The sequence below is a fragment of the Centruroides vittatus genome, unplaced genomic scaffold, assembly GCF_030686945.1.
Source record: "Centruroides vittatus isolate TY-2023 unplaced genomic scaffold, ASM3068694v2 contig_941, whole genome shotgun sequence".
NCBI lineage: Eukaryota > Metazoa > Arthropoda > Arachnida > Scorpiones > Buthidae > Centruroides > Centruroides vittatus.
In genome coordinates, this window is record NW_027122625.1 from 868,290 (window position 1) to 889,488 (window position 21,199).

At 31.7% G+C, this 21,199-nt stretch overlaps 1 protein-coding gene across 1 annotated transcript in view; it reads left to right on the plus strand.

The window, feature by feature from the left end:
* Nucleotides 1-21,199, plus strand: part of LOC136984953 (phospholipid-transporting ATPase ABCA3-like) — a 113,666-nt gene that overhangs the window by 15,235 nt on the left and 77,232 nt on the right. Inside the window, exons 3-8 of the mRNA XM_067282101.1 lie at nucleotides 250-392; nucleotides 5,586-5,741; nucleotides 9,983-10,220; nucleotides 13,608-13,796; nucleotides 16,984-17,168; nucleotides 18,144-18,272. Coding sequence (XP_067138202.1) covers nucleotides 250-392; nucleotides 5,586-5,741; nucleotides 9,983-10,220; nucleotides 13,608-13,796; nucleotides 16,984-17,168; nucleotides 18,144-18,272 — 1,040 coding nt within the window. The remainder of the gene's footprint in view (nucleotides 1-249; nucleotides 393-5,585; nucleotides 5,742-9,982; nucleotides 10,221-13,607; nucleotides 13,797-16,983; nucleotides 17,169-18,143; nucleotides 18,273-21,199) is intronic.

A 21,199-nucleotide genomic window follows, 5' to 3' on the forward strand; every position in this document is an offset into this window, starting at 1 on the left:
AAACTTAGTTAATACAATAAAATATAAATAAAAAAATAAATAAATAATGAAGCTTTCTTTGTGCCTTTTCTTGTTGGTATTTATGCGAATTTACCATTCCACAAGCTTTCAGCCAACTTTGTGCAATAATGTCATTTACTGACTACTCTTATTAAATTATTATTAAAATTTAAAATTGTTGTTATAAAAATATATATGAACTTTTTAATAAACATAATTTAATGATTATTTTTTTTTTGTTTTTTTCAGAACTCTGGAATTTCCCTAAATTCTACTATTCAGCTTATTTACAATCTTCACATTTTATTCAAATACAGAGAAGTATTGACTTGATGTTTATCAAATTGCATGCCAGCACCATTCAGAAAAAGCAGATAATTGAAAATCTTAGGGTAAAATTAACTTTTTAAAGTTTATTGAAATTTTAAGACACTGGTGACTTTACATAACTTGATTATTGCAATCCAGAAAATTCAACCACAATGTACAGTACATGAGGCTATGTTAAGGAGGAATCCTTTCTGTCACATTTACAAACAACCTATGTCATGTGATGGCAACTATTTTTCAATTTACTCTTCACCCTTGCTCTGGCTTTTTCTGCATTAAAACACCAAAGAGTTAAGTTGTATTTGCACTGTGACAATTCACAAAGTAGGGGTATGGTCAGAAAAATATTGCAAATTAAACCAATTAATTTTGAACTGTGCTGTTAACTGCCAGTTTAATCCAATAGCTTACAATAAGATAAAATAAGATTATATTTTACAGTGGGGTGCCATTCATGGAAGCTGTGGAAGTGCAGCTTCCCTTGTATTTTCTAAAATATAAATACATATTTTGTGATTATTTTCATATTTTAACATATTTTGAATTAATTAAAATTAATATTTTATTATAATCGCATTATGTATCTTATTACAAATTTCTACACTACATGTGGAAAAAAATGACAAGATTGCTATTGTTTATTCGAATATAAATTCATATATGCATATTGCCAATGAAAGTGCTGTATTGTCGAATACAGGATAGCTTCCATGGCCAAAATATTTGAATCATGTAAAGCAGCCAGATTATATGCATTTGCACATGTACTTTACGTACCACCATCACATAGTTTAGCTCATGGATGCTACACACCAAAATATTGTATAACGCTTTCAATGATTCTATCCAGGGCCCGCACAGCTTCCCTATCATCAAATGTCACTGCATGTCATTGATATTTTATCATACAGCCTTTTCAAATTGTGGTCCACAGGCTGTCTCTATTGTATGTGTGTTTGAATTTTATTTAAATGCCTTGTATTGAATCACCAGTGTGTTTGAAATATTGCTTTTTATATTATTTATAATAAATAAAATTTTTATATGAAATGTATCCATATAATTTATTTTTTATAATTAAATTAATGAAAACTTAATTTATTTAAACAGTTTAATTCCTGGAATCATTCACTTCTTTATATTCTAAAGAATATAAGACATAAGGATTTAAATTATCTTCTTTTGATAATAGTTCTGATTAATAGTTATTTTAAGAATTAAATATTTAATAACTGAAATATTTAATATATTTGTGATATATAGTTTTTCAACAGTGATGTACAATAGATAGATTCAAATATCAATAACACACTGGCATAATTGTATATCAATATAATAAATATCAATAACACACTGGCACATTGAAACAGGACTTCAATCAATATAAAAAGAACTTTTTCATTAGAGCAAATTACAATAAATTTTAAACATAGTTTCAAAATCTCTTGAGATTTTATTGTAATCTACTCTAATAAAACAATTTTTTAAATTTATTTAAAATGCTAAATATCAAAATTGAAATTGAAAACTGTCTGTCAGAGGGAACAGTCACCATTTATTTACTTTCACTGTTTTGGAAACAGCCTACAAAGAATGGCCAGTCATCAAAAGCTGTATTTCAGAACAGTGAAATTGAGTAAATGGTGAATGCCTACTGACAAACTTAGTTTTCAATTTTAATTTTAATCTTAATCTTAATTTCCATCTGGGGAAAAAAACTTTTTTTAATTTTAAATATCAGTTGTAGCAGAAACATTAATGTATCAGGAAACAAAGTCCAGTGAATTATTAGAAAATATATTTGGCCCAAAAATATTTCATAATTATTAAAATCATTTTGTGGTCTGAAGGCCATGTGTTCTGTTGCATAACTGGCTCATAACCAGCCCCTTGGGTGGTTCACAGAGTAAAGGAGGGATGGGCTCTCATAGTGTAAAAGTTAATGGGAGGAGGGGAGATATGTGTGAAGATCATGTGTTCTATTGCTTAACCAGCTCCTTGGGTGGGCCACAGGGTAAAGAAGGAATGGGCATTCTCGATGAGAACCAAAAAACCCGGATCAAGGAGGAAGAGAGGGAGATCATGCACACTCAATGGAAGAAGCAGGACTTTTCGGAAGAAAAAAAGAGGAGAGAGGAAGTGTAGACGATAGAGTCGTGGGGTTGTTTTTTTGTGTGTTGTTTCCTTTGTTTTAGTGTCTGTTATAGCAAAGGGATGGAGTAGTGATTGAAAGGACCAAAATAAACTTTAAGTTCTTTGCATTGGAGTCATGGAGTGTGTGATTTATTTTTTTGAAGTTTTTTTTTGTTTTGTTCCTGCACAGGAAATACTCTAAAGATCGAGTACTTCCCCACAATTTGTATATTTTTAACTGAATAGCTCTGCATCATACATGCATGAGTGAAACTGACTACCAGCAATTTGCTAATTTAGCAATTTTGGTTTTGCATTTAGCTATATGGGATAAAAGTGGTAATATACTCTGCAAAGTACATAAAACCAACTCACTATTTTAAAAGAAACTTTTATAGTATTAGAATCATTTTTTTTATTTTGGTTTTTTAGTTTTAATAATGGTTATCGTAGTGATGTCATTGAATACTTATGTTGAATACTTACATTTGCATTTAATTGTATTGACACAACAGTCAGTGCCCTTAAAAACAAAACAAGCTGGAACACACAAGAGCATGCTTTCATATGTGAAGTGTATTCTTATGATGTGTGTTTCAAAAACACACAAACAAATGGTTTTCACATATAGAGTTTATCTCTAGTTGTGCAGAAATATGGTATCTATAAATAAATAAATTCTGCAATTCATTCATTTATGTTATCTGGTTGGTATCTTTAAAAATCTCTCTAAATTTAAAAAATTTTTTTCTGGGTTTACCCCAGATTTTGGAGCAGCCATTCTAGACCTGTTGCAGCTTCCTCGCAATCTATGCATTCACCTTGACTCCGAATTAGGTAAGAATAAAGTTTCATAATCTATTTCAACATTCATTTGAAAGGGTTTCATTATAAGTGTTTTAGCAGTATTTTCTCTAAAAAATTCAGAAGCAAGGAAACTGGACAAGTTCAGTTTCCTTGCTTCTGAAGGATTTGCTGTAAGAAGTGGATTTGCTGCAATTAAATCTAGAAAAAATTAAGTAGTCAATGTTTCTCACAAATTAAATAGTTCTTGGTACTAATGTAGTTTTATATTTTGAAAGTGAACAAATTATATATTACTTTATAATTTTATGTAGATGCTGTGTTGCAGAGGAGGAATACAAAAAGCCTGTAGAGGGCTTGTTTTGGAAATGATGCACAAGGCCCATTCATATGTAGTTACACTGTTGCATGTCACATAATCAGATATTTCTTAAATACAGCATGTATAATACATGCTATTTTTACATGTACAAATAGCATGTAAACAGAACAAAGTTTTCATACTCAGTTTTTTGTAGAACTACTGTTCTAAAGAATATGAATATGAAAACTTGAATTTGTTACAAAATATACCACACACTTCAAACTTTCAGCAACAAACAGCTTTAATAAAACACACTAACATTTTCTATCATTTAAAAAATTTAAATGATCATCAGGCAAATTGAAACTACAAAATAGAACATTGGATATGGATTGTATAAGAAACAATGCATATTATACAAATTTAAATGCTATTGCTGATAAGATTGTTACAATGAAAAGTACAATAGAGTATAATAGGTTTGAGAGGCAAGGTGAAAATACACCACAGTATTAAAAAAGAGGATGGAACTAGGAAAAAATTACAGAAACTCCACTGCCAGAAAAAATTAGGACTATGAAGAAGAGCTACTACATATTATCTTTGGTAAACAGTGAAGATAATATACTAAAGTGGTATGCTGAGATTGATGATGCAGATAATTAAAATATTAATGAGTAAATGAAAGAAGAAGAATTTGGCTGTTTGGAAAATTATATATTTAAAAAATATATAATTTTCCAAACAGCCAAATTCTTCTTCTTTCATTTACTCATTAATATTACTCATTAAAAATACAACTTAATTTTATCATCATATTATTCCAACTTATATACATTTAAAAAATGTATATAAGAAGTTGGAATAATATGATGATAAAATTAAGTTGTACTTTTTAAAATTAATAAATTATATTTTTGGAATATATAACATTAACTTTTCCTACATGACTGAAAGTCATTTATTTTTTACTTCTTTTTCATTAAAGTAATTAAATATATATTACAAACAGTGAGTTCTGTTCTATTCAAACAAAAGTATACATCATATCTCTAGTGAGGTTTTCCATCAATATTAAAAATTCAGACAAAGTAGAAATGTTCATGTTTGCTTGTCATCTCATCATTACTTTAGAACAACAAACATTGCTATACATTTTTGCAGATCTATAATACACAAGAATAAAAAATCTAAGAGGTATAGAAAAGTGTTTTTGAAAAGTTTACTGCATTTAAAAAACAATAAACTCTGCTTACTGTAATTACTTTGATACTTGCCCATGCTGATAATCAACTTATGTTATAAGTGGGATAAGTAAACAAGACTAATGTTATGAGTGGAAATTCTAATTTTGTTGACTCTGACATTAAAAGGGCATATTAAAACTACAAAAAATATACATAACTTAAATATTTATTTATTAATTAAATCATAAAGTTTTGATTAATTATTTTTGAAAAAATACATTTAGTATAAATGAAATCATAATGTACTTCTATGCCTAAAATATATTAAATTGTATTATGCTCTGTTGTTTTTGTGTAATGTCAATGTTTATATTGTATTATTGAAGTTTTGTAACTTATTATCTACACTCAAAAACCAAAAACACTAAACTTTAATGTTCAAATAAATATAATAATTTAGTTTTTTTAGTGTATTTAAGAATAAGTCCAGTTAAGGGAGGCAGTAGTTGTGTAACATGTGTTTGTTGTTGTTGTGTTTTGTTTTGTGTTGTTTTATTGGAATTTGTAAAATGGCTGTAATATCTTAAAATAAATTAGAAAATTAATAATTAGTAATCAGTAAAAGTAATAATAGTCAGCATAATTGAAACTTCATTCTGATCTTTCTTGAAATGATGATCCAATTACACAACTATATATTAATACTTCAATTATAATCCTGACATACTATTTTTAATTTCTCAATTTATAAATAATTTAACAAAATAATAATTATTAAACTATTTTGTATACAGAGTATCATTTAATCTATGAAATTTTTATTGCAGTTTACTCTACAGTCTATGCCATATCCACCTAATGATGAAATAAATGGATTCTCTCTTGATTTGATGTTAATTTCATTTTTAATGATTATAAATTTTTTATTCACACTTCCAATAATTGTAAAAAGAATTGTTGAAGAAAAATGTAGCAGAACAAAGGTATTATTATTTATTTATATATAAAAAATGTTTTTTAACCTAAACATAAATCTCCAAATTTCAAATTTATTTCTTTCAAATTTCTATTTTAATTTTCAATTTTTTATTGTGCATAGAAATTGTAATAATATGCATGATGTGTTCAGAAATGAGTAAAAATATGAAAGCATTTTAGGATATAAAGAAATTTATTTACTATAATTTCAGTGGGTAATCTGCAGTAGCATATAACCCATGTTGGCACACACTTATCAGAAAATTGCAAGAACAAAAATTAAGCCTTTGTATAACTCACCCTACTATATACCTCATGTCTCCAGAGTGGCAGTTGAAAGCAAGATAATGTGAGAAGCCAGGGAGTCGGTGGATACTGTTTTAACCACCTTGGATCAGCAACAGTCTGGTGAAGACTGTTGCTTGATCACTTTGTTGCTGGATGGTTGACCTGAGTGACAGAGGGGTGATACGTCCACTGATAGGGTGTTGGTGCCTAACAAATCCACATGAGAGCAGATTAAACAACAAAAATAACAATTTAATGAACTAATTTAAAGTATACAAAATTACAGACCAATAAACACAACATAACATCTGATACTGTATTTACGGACTAAATTATCGACTATATACTAATTTTCCTTAAACGATAAAAGACCGTGAGAGAGAGTTTACAAATATTCTAGCATAATACCTCTGAGGGGCAATGATGCTGTCTTCTATTTCCATTGAGGCGTATTGGTAGGGAAGCTTCTATGGAGATAGCATTGGAGTATGGCAGGTGAGCCATGGTCTATGGCTTCTAGTAGAATGTCTGCTCCGAGGCTCAAGTTCGAGCCCATTTTATCCTCCAGAGGGTGCAGCTCTTGCCCCAGTGACTTACATTTTTGTGGTTCTGAGTTCACGCCATATCCTGGTCTGGCCGGTACGTCTCATGACTCTCTTTTCCATACAAGGCAACAAATTTGAAGTTCTTCTTAGTCATCACCAATAAGATGTTGTGACACTTCTAATTTCATAATTTATCCAACTTGACGGTTTTCCACCATTAATAATTAGATGTTTGACAAGGGTTTTGAAATAAGTCCAAACATTATAAAGATTGTTGATTTTTGATGATATTCTATCCTCTGTTTATCTCTCAGATCCATGTGCAATGGAAATATGAGGTGGTAGGAAAAACGGGGTTTTTCCATTGTGTATTCTTTTAACTAATTAATCTAATTACTTAATTCTGAAAGGGGTTCAGAATCTCACAATAATTACTGGTATGCAGTTTAAAAGTCACCATCTCATGCACTAAAATATTGCTTTTTCCAACTTCATTTCTGTTAATAAATCATTGTAGACAGAGGCAGCCATGCATTGGGAACTTTGGGCACATGTCCCCCTCTTTTTTGTTTCAGTTGCTCTTTTCCTTGACATTGAATCATAGAGTTTGGCTCCCCAAGAGAGCCAAAATTCCATTGCAACAAACAACAGAAAATTTATGGCTTCTAGCCTATTCTGCAAATGATGAATGAACGATATTTGTCTATTGTCCCAAACAACTTGGTCATGTGTTGTCACATTCCATGTTTTCAAGGCCAAGTTAGCCCCAAGTGCAATCAGATCTACCTTGTGGAAGCACTGATCTGACATTGAATCAGAGTTTGAAGCTTCTTTCATAGATGGTGCCACTGATTGTAGATATATATAAACAGTCAAACCAAAATATTCTACAATAATTGTATTAATTTCTAGATTATTTGAACTATAGTTTGACTAATTATTAATAATCAATATAAAATGATTTACACATATCTTTAGATAAAATGCTTAAAGTATTAAATATCTTATACTAAAATTAACTAATAATGTACTGTCTGTGCTAATGCACTTTTGAAGATGTCTTGTGTGCTTGGTATTGTACTTAGCTTTCACAGCAAAGTGACTATTTCAGTATTTAATTTCTCTGAAATACTGAAAAATTTACCCCTTTATTCACCATCACCCTTAATTAAATGTATGTGTTTATAAATTATTCTGATTACATAAATTAAGTGAGAAAATATATAAATATGATTGATTGCTTTTATTTTATGACTAGTTTCCTTTATCCAGTAATAATGATAAAATAAACTTGGAAAAATTAAACCAGAAAATAAAAATTATTGTGTGAATCAACTTTAATTGATGATTTGAATAAACAGATGGTATACTGGATGAAAAGTTTAAATATTACTCACAAAATTCATGCATGAAGACAATACAATTTCTTCCTTTTCACTTATAAAACTAAAAATCTAGCTTGCAAATCAAAAAATTAAATGAAAACAAACATTTTCAATTTCTTTGAGCAACCGTCCTTAGGATAAAAGAACAGGTTTAAAAATTGAATGAAAAATGAATGCTATAATTTAAAATATGAAAAGAACATCATCTGATTGGCAATCAGTGGTCATGTGGTTTTGCTGGGATGTGAAAGTAACATTCAGTTTCAAACATCATTCTCCAAGCTGGATGATGTGATAATGTGTTATTGTCCTTATAGTTAATTACCATGTCATGTCTGCTGATCTTGTAAATTTCTAACATTTCAAGGTGCTTAAGTTGTGGAAACTCTTGTGTATGATAAATAAGTCATTCATTGTTAATGTTTACCTGCATGTCTCATCTAAGGGTGCAGCATCTAAGGGTGAGCGAGTGAATTTTCCGAGCGAGCGAGAATATGTGGCGAGAAGAGACGAGACGCGATAAATACCAAAACCTAGTCAGATATGTGCGAGAACCAGAAATTTGCTCTTGCCAGTGTTATTTTTCGCTTCTCGCTTGTGCATGGTTTTCCTTTGCAAAAACTAAATTGCTCACAACCTCTTGCTCACTCTAAATTTACGTCTGCATAGTCACACCCTAAGGCATATATAGCTAATGCCATTGTAGTTTGACTTTTATTAATTCTATTGAGATGTTCTTGTAAACATTGTTTTAATGGACACATCATTGCCCCAATGTACTGTAGCTGCTGGCTGTCTCTGTTGTCCTGGAAGATAGAGTACAGTCCTGGAAAGTACAGCTTGTTGTGAGGGTGCTTGTAGTTCATAAGAAGAGCATAAATGATTGGGTTTCTTCTGCAGGCCAGGGAAAGATTGTTGCCTCCTGCTACTTAACAGTATATACCTTTCAGGTTCTTGTTATACTGCACAATCTTGAATTTGTGATTTGCAATTTCTGTGTTTTGGTTTTGTACCACGTATTTATTTATTAAACTTTTGTTAATCAAAGTGGACAACCATGTAAAACCAATAGAAATTTTTTTTAACAGGGTAATCCCTCATTATATCACTTATTTGAATTTATTGTCCTCTTTCCTTTTAAATATTGATATAAAAGCACTTTTAGCTAATAATTTTTAAAAAATTGCTTGCCATTGAACTTTTACTGGTAAAGAAATATTAGCAGGAAGGAATATTCACTGTATATGGCATTATTAATAGTTTTTATTGCTAGCGCTTTCAATGAATTATTTTTGTCATTGTCAAGTGAACAATGTCAGTGCATTTCCCTCAGGTACAAGGCATTTCCACTGTGTCTACGAGTGGTGTTTCCAAATGTAAAGAAATATTAACTTATCCAATCATTGACCTTGTACAAAATAGCACAAGGACATAAAATAGCAAGTCTGCATAGAGACTGAAAATAAACAAAAGTGGATAGTTGCAATACATCAGTTATACCACATTTATTTGGTTTGTCATGCAACATGAATAATATAACTAAGAGCAAGTATATTAAAATACTAATCTTAAAAAGGAAATAAGTTATATTGAACAAGACCTTATTTGATCAAAGAAATAAGTATGAAATTGATATATATTAGACAGAAATATTAAATTTTTTAGTGTTTTAAATCCAATAGTTTGGTTTTTGTTTCATTATGAAAATGAAAGTTTATCCATGTATGACAAGAATACCCTACCTTTTTTATGTATCAACCCATTTAATAAAAGTTTTTTCATTGACTCCTTCAATATTATATATTGTATAATGAATAATAATATATATTATATATACTTAAACTTTCATTGACCCCTAAGCAGTCAATATCAATTTTATTGGGAACCCTTGATGTATGAAATGCTAACAAACTGTAAAACAAAACATTTTTGTTTATTTATTTTATAAAAATTTTCAGTTTAAATAATTATTTTTTTGTATACGTTCAGCTACTCAATAAAAGTGTTTTATTTTCACTTTCTTAACAGGAAATCATGAAAATGATGGGTATTAGTGAACTGACATATTGGACAGGAACATTTATCAGCAACTTCTTAGAATTATTATTATATGATTTGTTTATCGTTTTTATGTTTTCAATTGAATTTGTTAAAGGTCGTTCAGTGTTGGGAGATATTTCTCCTAGTTTATTTTTTGTTCTGATGCTGTTATATAGTATTTCATCACTGTTGTTTTGTTTCTTAATTACAACTGTATTTAATAAACGTATGTATTCATATATCAAAATATTATTTATTATGATTATTATTATTTTAATATTGCTTTGAATTGAAGACACTTTTACATGATTTCTAAACAAAAACTTTTAGTGCATCTTAACTTTGAGTTGCTTCTTAAACTCATGGTATTTTTTGACATGCTTCAAAATTATATATGTAATATAAATTTTATAATATTTCTTATTTATTTTGATTTTTTATTAATTATATTTATTCTAAATATATTTACTCTTTAATAAATTATTTTAAATTACATTTTCTTTTAATTATCATCTATCTTTTTTCTGAAAATTACTTTTATCAGGTTTAAAGGTAAATCTAGAGATTTAGACATTTTTTTTTCTAGAAATGACTGGAAAAAATCTTCTAGAGCATTTAATGTGGGTATATAAGTAGAATAACCAAAGGGCATTTCTTCACATATTTCATTTGAAATAGAAGCATTGGCATTATCTGACAATATGAAACTTTCAAAAGATCATATTTGCATACTGCTGTGGCTTGATTAAGCCATTTTTCTCTTTCTTTTCTTTGTTCTCTTTTATCTCTTCTCAAAATGGGCTACTTCTGGTCTTTTGTTCTGTATGTGAGGTTAGTCAACTGAGGGCTGTCTCGATAACTGAGTGATCAACACAGTTGTGTGGGAGTGGAAAGACTCACCAAGACAGTTTTCCATCTTAAAACCGTTTATTAAATATAAAAATGCTGCTTACAATTACTCTTAAAATTTGGCGTAAGGCTAATCCGAAGGGTGAACCAGTTCGTGCAAAAATGTTCAATTGATCTGTCGATTGTTTCTCCTCCAGCAAAGGTGATGTGGAGAGAATTGGCCCCGAGGCACATGGCACAACTTGAAGGGATGATTTTCGTCACCGGGGAGTACCTAGGCAAAACTTGCCAGGAGCGGATGTTGAAGACAAATCCCGAAATGTCGTCCAAGCTTTCAACAGCAGCAAAAATCCAGGTGCAGAGCACTCTGAACCAAGAACCAAGAACTCTGAATATCCTTGAAACTCGAGGTTTTAAAAGTTTTTCATCCAAAGTCACCTCCCCATTGGTCTCTCATCGTCACCTGGTGACAATTCGAAACCGGATGGAGGGCACAGGAGAGATCAGTGTCACAACTAAATATGACTCCTCTCCAGCCGTGTTTTTCTCGACTTTAGTCTTTTCTATTGTTTAAATAGTAAAAAAAACTTCCATTGTTCAGTCGAGACATTCAATTCCTTCTATTCGCATCTGAAAAGCAGATTTTTAATTTCTTGTTTAGTACCTCACATTCGGACCTCCCAGTCAACTCCCGTTTGGGTCCTCACATGTACATCTAGCTTTTCCATGTATTGGTTGACCTCAAGCAGTACTTCCAAGAAGAAAGGGATCACAGGACAGTATTGAAGGAGAAGGATCACTTTTGGTTTGCTCGTGATGGAGGAAGGAGGTAAAATGGCAACATGGGAAGGTCAATGAAGAAGTACTGAGAATCCATCTCCAGTGAGCAGACATAACAAATTTTTTGTCAAAAAGATATTACCTGGGTTGATCGATACCCCAAGTTTTGTACGAGAGTGTTAGTTTCCCCTAAAAGAAACTCTGATCACCAGTGGCGTAGCGTGGGTGTCAGCCGCCCGGGTCGGAGGAAAATTTCGGCGCCCCTTAAAATTTCACCCCCTCTTAAATAAAATACAGGGAATCCCTACAAGTCAGTACAGACGGTGTTGTCAGTCGCTACAATGAGCAAGTTGTCATTATTATACATACATTTAAAGAAAGGGGATTCCCCAGTTTCGTCACAGAATAAATAATGAAAAATTCCGTGCTCATTTCAATCGGTCCGAATCGTAGGTGCGATAAAAATATGAAATGAAATGGTTCAAATTTTTACAAGATATTATTATTATTTATTGTGAAAAAATGCTGCTCCCTAAAAGTGCCGCCCGGGGTGGGCCGCCCCTGCCGCCCCCACTACGCTACGCCACTGCTGATCACCTACTAGTAAAGCCAACAGACATATATGAGCATACTAGGTGTAACATAGATAAAGAAAGAAACCTCAAAGTATGATCCTTTTTAGAAAAAGAAAGTACAAGTACTGCCAACTGCTCTTTCTTCAATCTATCTTTACTTTCTTGACATTCTTACTAACCAGGTTATCCAAACCTTTGAACCCTAATAGATTTAAGCTTAAGTATGAATGATAAAAATACATTTGTTTTTGTTTGTTCTCTTGCACATTTTAAACATTTCAAGTTTTTTTTTTCCCCTAAGTCATGCTGATTTATTTTTGTCATGTCATGTGAAAGAAATTTCTATTTTTGTCCAAATAGATACTTTGTATGTTAATAGTTAAAAATAGCCTACTATAAATAAAAATCTACAGAAAAATTTTATCTATGTCAGTGAATTTTGAAATTTTCCCTGCACTATCACTTCAAAAGTGGTAACAACCCAACAAAGGCTCACAATCTCATCCGCAAAGTGTTCAAATGTTCATTGATGAACAAATGTCAAAAGGCAATAGTGCAGAAAATGGCAATGGTATTTGTTTGGCATCATCACAATGGAGCTACTTCCAACTGACACCACTGTCATGAAAGAACTTGACTGTGAACAATTGGATCATTTGAACATTGAGAACTTCATCCAAAAATTAACAAAGTCTGAGGCTGCCATAACAATGCTCCAGCACATAAAGCAAAGATAACCTTATAGAAGCTGACCAAGCTGGGAGTTCTGCCTTATTCACCTTACAGCCTAAACTTTGTGCTAACTGACTACTATCTATTTTGGGCCCATATTGCTAATATGCTGTTTAATAACAATACCTGATGCTCAAAACTTTCTTGAAAGTGAAGTCCAGTCATTCTATGCTCACTGGAATGAAAGTTTGCAGCAAAAGTGGCAAGGTATGATTGATATTGATGGTGATTACATACCAGCTGAACTGTAATCATTTTTGAATTAATTGTCAATTAAATTTCTTTCAAAATGTCTAAATTTTGCCTTTACAACCTGATAAAAAAAAACATAAATGTGTGTGTGTGGGTGTGTGCGTGTATTAAATTCAAAGCAATGTGGCATTTATTGTTTTTCTATTTTTTAAAATTATTACTTTATAAACTTTTTAAAATTATAACCATAAGTTTATAATAAATAATTATCAATTCATTGCTGGAGAAACTTTTATTAGTTTTTTTATTTGTACAAGATAAGTTTGAAATGAAAACAAAGTAATATGTAGTAAATTTAAATCTAATACACCAAACAAAACTTTTATAATTCAGTAAATAATTAACATTTATAAATAATTTAAGATTTTTTATAATTGTAATTTATTTTTAGGTTAATAATAATATATACATTTATACTTTTTTAGCCTCTTATGCTGTAATAATGACAATTATCATATGGATTAGTAGCTTTTTAGGACCTTTCATACTTGTAGTTCCATTTGGTTCAGATGTTTTTGCTAATTCACATTTTAATACTAGAGTTTTAACTTGTCTTTTACCAAATATGGCATTTATTTGGGTATGGTGTGCATTCTCACAGTTTGAAGCTATGAGTAAGTATTGCATATTCTGTTTATTTAAGAGCAGATATATGATTTAAGAGTTTTTAGTACATATTTGTATTTAGTTAATGCTAAAAATTTATGATTAAGATTATCATTTATATCAAATTATTTCACTGATTTAATTCTTAATTATTCACATTTATATAAATTTTAAATTTTAATAATAGAATTTAGATTAAATGTAATGTATTATCAAAAATATTTAAAATGTTGCAGAGAGAATAACAATAGATGATGTATATTGGATTAATCTCTCTAAAATTACAACTTGTTACAAACTAATAGAGAAATCACAAAATCCAACATGTTTACATCCAGTCCCAAGCACTTTTGAGACTCCTGGCTTATCATTTGGGTCTAAAACTAAAAACATTGTCTATTCAAAAGTTACAATTCTTTGTAATTCTATTAGTTCTAAAAGTAAAACAACTTCTTTACAAAATCACTGGGAAGGATAATCAACACACTAGAACCTTTTTATATCCCAGTAAGAATAAATTTTAGTTAAAACCAACGTTTTCAATCATATTCATGATCATCAGGTTTTGGCCAGTAAAATTTGAAATTGGAACTTGTGCAACAACATGTTTAAAGTTATTTTAAAATTCCAAAATATTTTCTAACATTTACATATTTTGGAATTTTAAAATAATTTTAAACATGTTATTCCACGAGTTCCAATTTCGAATTCTACTCACCAAAACCTGATGAAGATCATGAATATGATCGAAAATGTTAGTTTTAACTAAAATTTATTCTTACTGGGATATAAAAAGGTTCTAGTGTGTTGACTAGTTCTAAAAGTCAAATTCATTCTAAACTTTCTGAACTAGAACTGTTTGAGCAGACAAACTCCCAATTTCAATATTATATCACCTTGCAAATTGTTTTCTTTAATACAAAAAATACAGTAGATTCCCTTATAACATGGGTTCATATAACATCGATTCGTATAACATGGCAAAAAAATTGCAATCGTGTTCGTATAACATGCTAAAAGAGTCTCGTATAACACAATAAAATGTCATCGCCGACTTGTGTCACAACAGGATTGGTTGAATCTGGACCAATAGCAGACATTGCACAAACCGTTGAGTTTAAATGAGCAGCAGACCTACTAAAAACCATTTATTATTTAACGGCCATAAAAATTATATTTATATTAATGATGTCTCCAAAGTTCAGTGAATTTTTTGCAGAAAAATAACTTATCAGGCAATAAACATCTTCTACTATTAACACTGTAGTAAGTAACACAAAGTCACAGACAAAAACCTTTTACAGTGTTGTATTCGACAGAGAACCAACTAACATTTTTGCCCTCCACGAAGGCCTTCTTCAGGTTAAGAACTAAATATCATCCCCCTCCAGACCGCCAGAATGATGTTGCTGTGAACGGCTCATGTATTTAAGTGACTCGTACAACATGAATTCATATAACACAGAACGTATCTACTGTGTTATAGGGGGGTCTACTGTATATTCTTCTCTCAATCTCTTCTGCTCCAATTACATATAGAGAGAGAAGAAAGATCAAGAATGAATTTTCGATTTTCAAAAAACAGAACAAAAGTGAAAATTTTACTAAAACAGTGGAACAGTTGGGACAAAGAAAACTACCATTGTTCCATTCTAAACTGTATGTATGATCATCTATATATTGTGGCAGTATGCCATATTTTATGTATAATGTTAGTTTTATATCATATTTTATTTATAATCTTTCATTATCCCTTTGTTCTTGTGTATCTTTTGTTTTCCATATTCTGAGAATTTCCATATTCATATTCATACACAACCCTTCTAAACCAAGGTGTGGAGGAGAAGACAATAGAGGGTGGGAAACCCTGAGGGTAAAACCTCATTCTAGAGAACCACTTTTTGGCTGGACACTGAGAAGACAAGAGGTGTAGAAGGAAGGCTCTGGATCATTTCAGCATTGACAAGAGCTTGAGAGCAATATCAGAGGAAAAAACACATAAGAAGTTTTCGTCCGTAAGTGTTATAGGGAAGACATCTCTGAGAACATCCCTTATCATGAACACTTAAAGAGTGGTTCGGAGCAGCAGATCGACAAAGACATTAGAATTGGATCCAAACCAACACATTGAAAGATTAGTCAAGATTTTGGATACCCCTGTCCTACAAATTCTTCTTTCTTTCTTCTATCTATATGCATATTTCCTTAATTTAGTTATAAGTAGATTAATATACTAGGCTAAGAATATGGTCCGTGATTGTACCATCACATTTTATAACCAACGAAAAATAGAAATTGTGATGACATCCCCCTATGCGGAGGTTTCATTGTATATATCAGTCTCGCAAAAGAAAACCTGGGACTTGTGTAAGAGTTGGAGCCTGTAAATTCCTTGTTTGTATGCAAAAATAAAGTCCGCTTCTTGTAATTACCTTTTGTTTCGAACATCACAATATGTATGATATAGACTCTTCATATCTTTTTAATCTATTATCATTATTGAATTAAAAATACTGTCAACATTTTTCTATTTAAATTAGATGATTTGTATTTTAACATGTTTTAATGATCAAACAACTCTACTAAAACCCAATGCATTAATAATAAAGCCAACCACTGCCATATGCCATCAAACTATATAATGTTATATAGCCCGACGGCATATGGCCAGGGCCGGATTTACATAAGGGCATTTGGGGCCTGTGCCCAGGGCCCCCACAAAACTAAAAAAAAAATTATGTTTAAACATAATTTTTTTTCTATTACCTCGACAGCCTAGTGTGGCCTAATCATGAGGGCAACAGGCAAAGAAAACCAAACCCGGGAAAAAACCTATGAAACATCGGAAAATTTCGGGAAAAAATTTCACATAGATATTTTTCAGTTAAATTAAAATAATCAGTTTTACACAATAAAATATATGTATGTTTACAATAACCTTATTTTTAAATGAAATTTACTACTTCCTAGTTCAAATCTAATTGAAAGTACAGTATTTTGTGTAAATTTTCTAAATCATCAAATTTGCCTACTCTTAAAGGAGGGACTCCATCGAATTTGTGCCCAGGGCCCCTGGATTGGTAAATCCGGCCCTGCATATGGCAGTAGTTGGCTTTATGTTTTAATGATGGTTATAAAAATCATTAATGCAAATTTTGAAATGTAATCTTTTAATAAATATATATTTTGTTATAGAGGGTGGTTGTTATTGGAAAGAAGTTTTGGAATCACTAACAGTTTATGGAGATGGTTTTAATATAGGATTAATATTTGGAATGTTTGTTGTCTCAAGTCTTATTTATATTGTATTAATTTGGTATTTGGATTCTGTTTGGCCATGGAAACCAGGTGTACCAAAACCATTTTATTTTTGTTTTCTTGTAAGTACACGTATAAGCACAAAATATTTTATTAATTATATTTTGTTAATAAAATAATTTATATGTTGGTTATATATACAAAGCATGGTTATACATTTGTTTGGCTTAAATAGTTATACTATTAATAGTTATAAAACAAAAAGTTATTTTGTAAAATATTTCTTTGAATTATTCAACTACTGAATACACCGGGTTGTATATAAATTTCTTACTTGAACCAAATAACTGGAGTAAATTGTTTCTTAGGTGCAAACGTTTTCAATGCCCCTTCTGGGCTCTTCTTCAGGCATTCCAAATCCATTGCTAGCTGTTCTTTAAATGGAATGCGTGTGCATTAAGAATACGGAATAGAATACATTCTAAAGAAGCTTTAAAATTTAAAGAACAGCTAGCAATGGATTTGGAATGCCTGAAGAAGAGCCCAGAAGGGGCATCGAAAATGTTTGCACCTAAGAAACAATTTACTCCGGTTATTTGGTTCAAGTAAGAAGTTTATATTTCTTTGAAAATTATGTCTACAATATTTCATAATTTTCTGTTTAATATGAATGTATATTAGGAATTTTTTCCATGTGTGGTATGACTTATTAACTATGTTTGTTGGCAGTTTAGCAAATCAAAAATCATGGCAGTTATAAGTTAAATAAGAGAATATTATAAGAGAAAATTAATAAACAAGCTAAAAATTTATTTTTATTTACTTTCAGACTTTTTTCTTAATAATTACTGTACTTATCTCTTGATATTTAAATTGTTTTATTATGTATCAAAGATTTATTATTATACAATAATATGAAATAATGAAATCATAACTTATTAGCAGTTTTTCAAATATAAAATAAAATTTAAATATAAATTACAATATATCTTCCTAATACTTTATTATTTTATATCAAATATGTGTGAATTTATTATTAAATAGAAATTTGAATAAATATTCATTTATAGTTTTAACTGTATTATGATAATTTTTAGCCTTCTTATTGGTCAAGTTGCTGTAATGAAACTAAAGAATATGCAGAAATAGAAAATTTCTCATCACCTTACTTTGAAAAGGAACCAGAAGGATCAAAACGTACTGTCATTATTTCTCATCTAACAAAGGTACAAAATTTTTTTATACATTTCACAATAATTGCTTCCAAAACTTATACAATGAAATGAAACAAATGCTTTATTTTGAAATGTAATTCACAAATATAATAAAATCCTGTTATAAAACTCTATATTATCAAGCTTATAGAATTTTATTTTGATATCAGATTTTTCTTATTTTGAAGATCACTTTATATTTGATTGAGTTGCAAGATTTTTTATTTATCTTTATATGTGAATATGGAGGAATATATGAAGAAAGAAAATTCTTTGCATATAAATGTATACACCTATTTATTTATTATATTTTCAGTTTTTAAAGTATTTAACAGTACTTTAATAACAGAATAATTTAATTGTCTGTGTAACAGTTATTTGTAATTTAATTTCATTGTTGATATTAAATTTATTATTTCTTACACGAAAAACCTTGACAATCCAGTGTTTTTATATACAACTGCTAACGTTTTCAACCCCTTCGGGGTCTTCATCAGGCACAGCACAAAGGTAGTTTCAAATGCCCGTGAATGGAACCAAGAAACCAAAGCGAGTTCTATTCCAATTTTTGAAATCAAAGAAATTGGAAGATAAAAATGGAACATTATGCACGAGCTATTATCTATTATCTACGCCTGCGTACTATTTACGTTCACCGCTCTTTAAATTTAAAACAATTAATGCAATATTAAGTTATTTGTGGGTGTGGGATTCCCTCATAGCAAAATTTCCATGCTTGCGAGATGTTGATTGCATCCTTGTAGTTGATGCACGTGTTGTGCAAACCCGCTTTATATATCTCTAGGGTCTCCAGCGTTCTGAGTTGGTCCGTGTGTTGTGACATTCTGATTATACGGGCGTTTTTGAGGTCGGCAGTGATTCCCTGCTGTGTGGCATACGTTGCCAGTGTGGTAGATAGTTTATTATTGGCAATGTCGTACCTGTGCTCTCGGAGTCGCTGATGGAGGGAGCGTTTGGTCGAACCCACGTAGACCAGACTTCTATTAAATCTGTCATCCCACAGGGGAACCTCATATACGCCCGGTGCGTGTTTCATGTCCAAATTGTCCTTCCCATTTCGAAGTAAGCTGTAAACTGATCGCGGTCTCCTGTAAGTTATTTTATTTCGGGTGCTGGATGCGATTTCTCTGTATATCGCATCTAAATGGTGGTTGTACTCAACTATTTTTCTTGCACTAATATCTGCGGATCTTACCCCGGCTTGTAGGTTGTTACGAGTATTTCCCCGTGCGTACTTGCGTGCCATGTTGTACACTATTTTTCTATCATAACCGTGTTGAGATGCCACTTCCTTTTTTCGTGTAAGAAAGAATTAAGTTTCATCCAGTCTACAGGAAGAAGTATAGTTGTTATATCAAGCTATGCCGGCTAAATCATACAAAAAATTGGTGTTAGCCCTAACTAGAGCTAAGGGCAAATTGGAGTTTCTTATAGAGTGCAGGAACAGAAACGTATACCCTATGTCGATGTTCCGAATCAGACTCCCGATGGGATGTGAATCGCTGTTACCGAAGCTACGTGAATTATGCTTGAGAAAAGCCATAAGATCAGTAAGAAAAAATGTTTTCTCCAAACTCAAAACTCTGATTAACCTAGAGAATATTATGCATAGACAAAATCCTGCAATGTTAATCGAGCTAAACAGGAAGGTAGCGCTGTATCAAGAAATTCTACAAAGAAGCCTTTATGAACGATATCGAAAGAAATTGAGGTGGATTATTGGTAAACAGAAGCCTAAGAAGACGTCACAGAATCTCTCGCTGGTCTGCTGGGACAATATTTCCCCCCCTACGTACCTTACTCGTGCACTAAAACACGGACCGCTGTATGCACCTGGGGATCATATCATACAACCAGAAAAAGTTATGCCTGACGTGGAACACCTGATTACCGGGCTTCCGGAGGTCCAAAAGGAATATTACAGGTGGAAAGTGGTGAGCAAGATAAGCGAAAACAACAAGAGGAGGCAAGATGACGGGTTCTGGAGCCTTATACATGCATCCAGGAAATGGTTAAGGCAACAAAACAATGTTATCCTCAGAGCTGACAAAAGCAAGTCCCTGGTACTAATGAAGAGATGCACATACGAGGCTATGATGCAAAGATACATCAATGACACTGACTGTGAAAACGCGGAAGATGGATACCTCCAAAGGTTACAGGCAAGGGTGAAACGTTTCACACAAACCAAGTTAGCTGGAGAGTGGGGCTTGCGTAGGGCGGTTGTGGCGTCCCCTGACGTTCCAAGGCTGTTCGCCTTTGCCAAAACTCATAAGGACCTACCCTCTCTCAGACCAGTCCTAGACAAGGCCAGATCCCCCACCAGGGCTTTAGAATCGGCCATACACAAACTTGTGTGTGACCAAATGAGGGCGTACCCTTGGGCTATCAGGAATCCGATCGAACTGGTGGAGTCATTGAGGGTTCTTACCACTACAGAATCAACGTGTATCACCGTTCTTGATTTTGTATCACTGTTCCCATCCATTAAAATACAGCCGTGCTTTTGCGAGCTCAGGGATATATTACTCGCCCGACCACACGCCTATACACACCGCAAACAGATACTAGAATTGGCGCATATCCTCTGTTACTCATCCTTTTTCCGGTTTAATAACAAAACATACGTACAAAAACGAGGTGTCCCCATGGGTAGCCCACTATCGGGTGACTTATGCGAGCTAGTGATCAGGAGACTTGAACAACAAATAATCCCGTCATTCCTTACCAACATCCTCCTCTACAGGAGGTATGTAGATGACATCCTTATCATATGGAAGGCAGAACCAGACATAAATGAGTTTATCAATGCAATGAACACCAACGGGTATGGGCTAAGCGTTAAATTGGAACAAAAAAGCAACACCTCCGCACATTTCCTCGACTTGGACATTCAAATAAGAGATAATAAAATCACT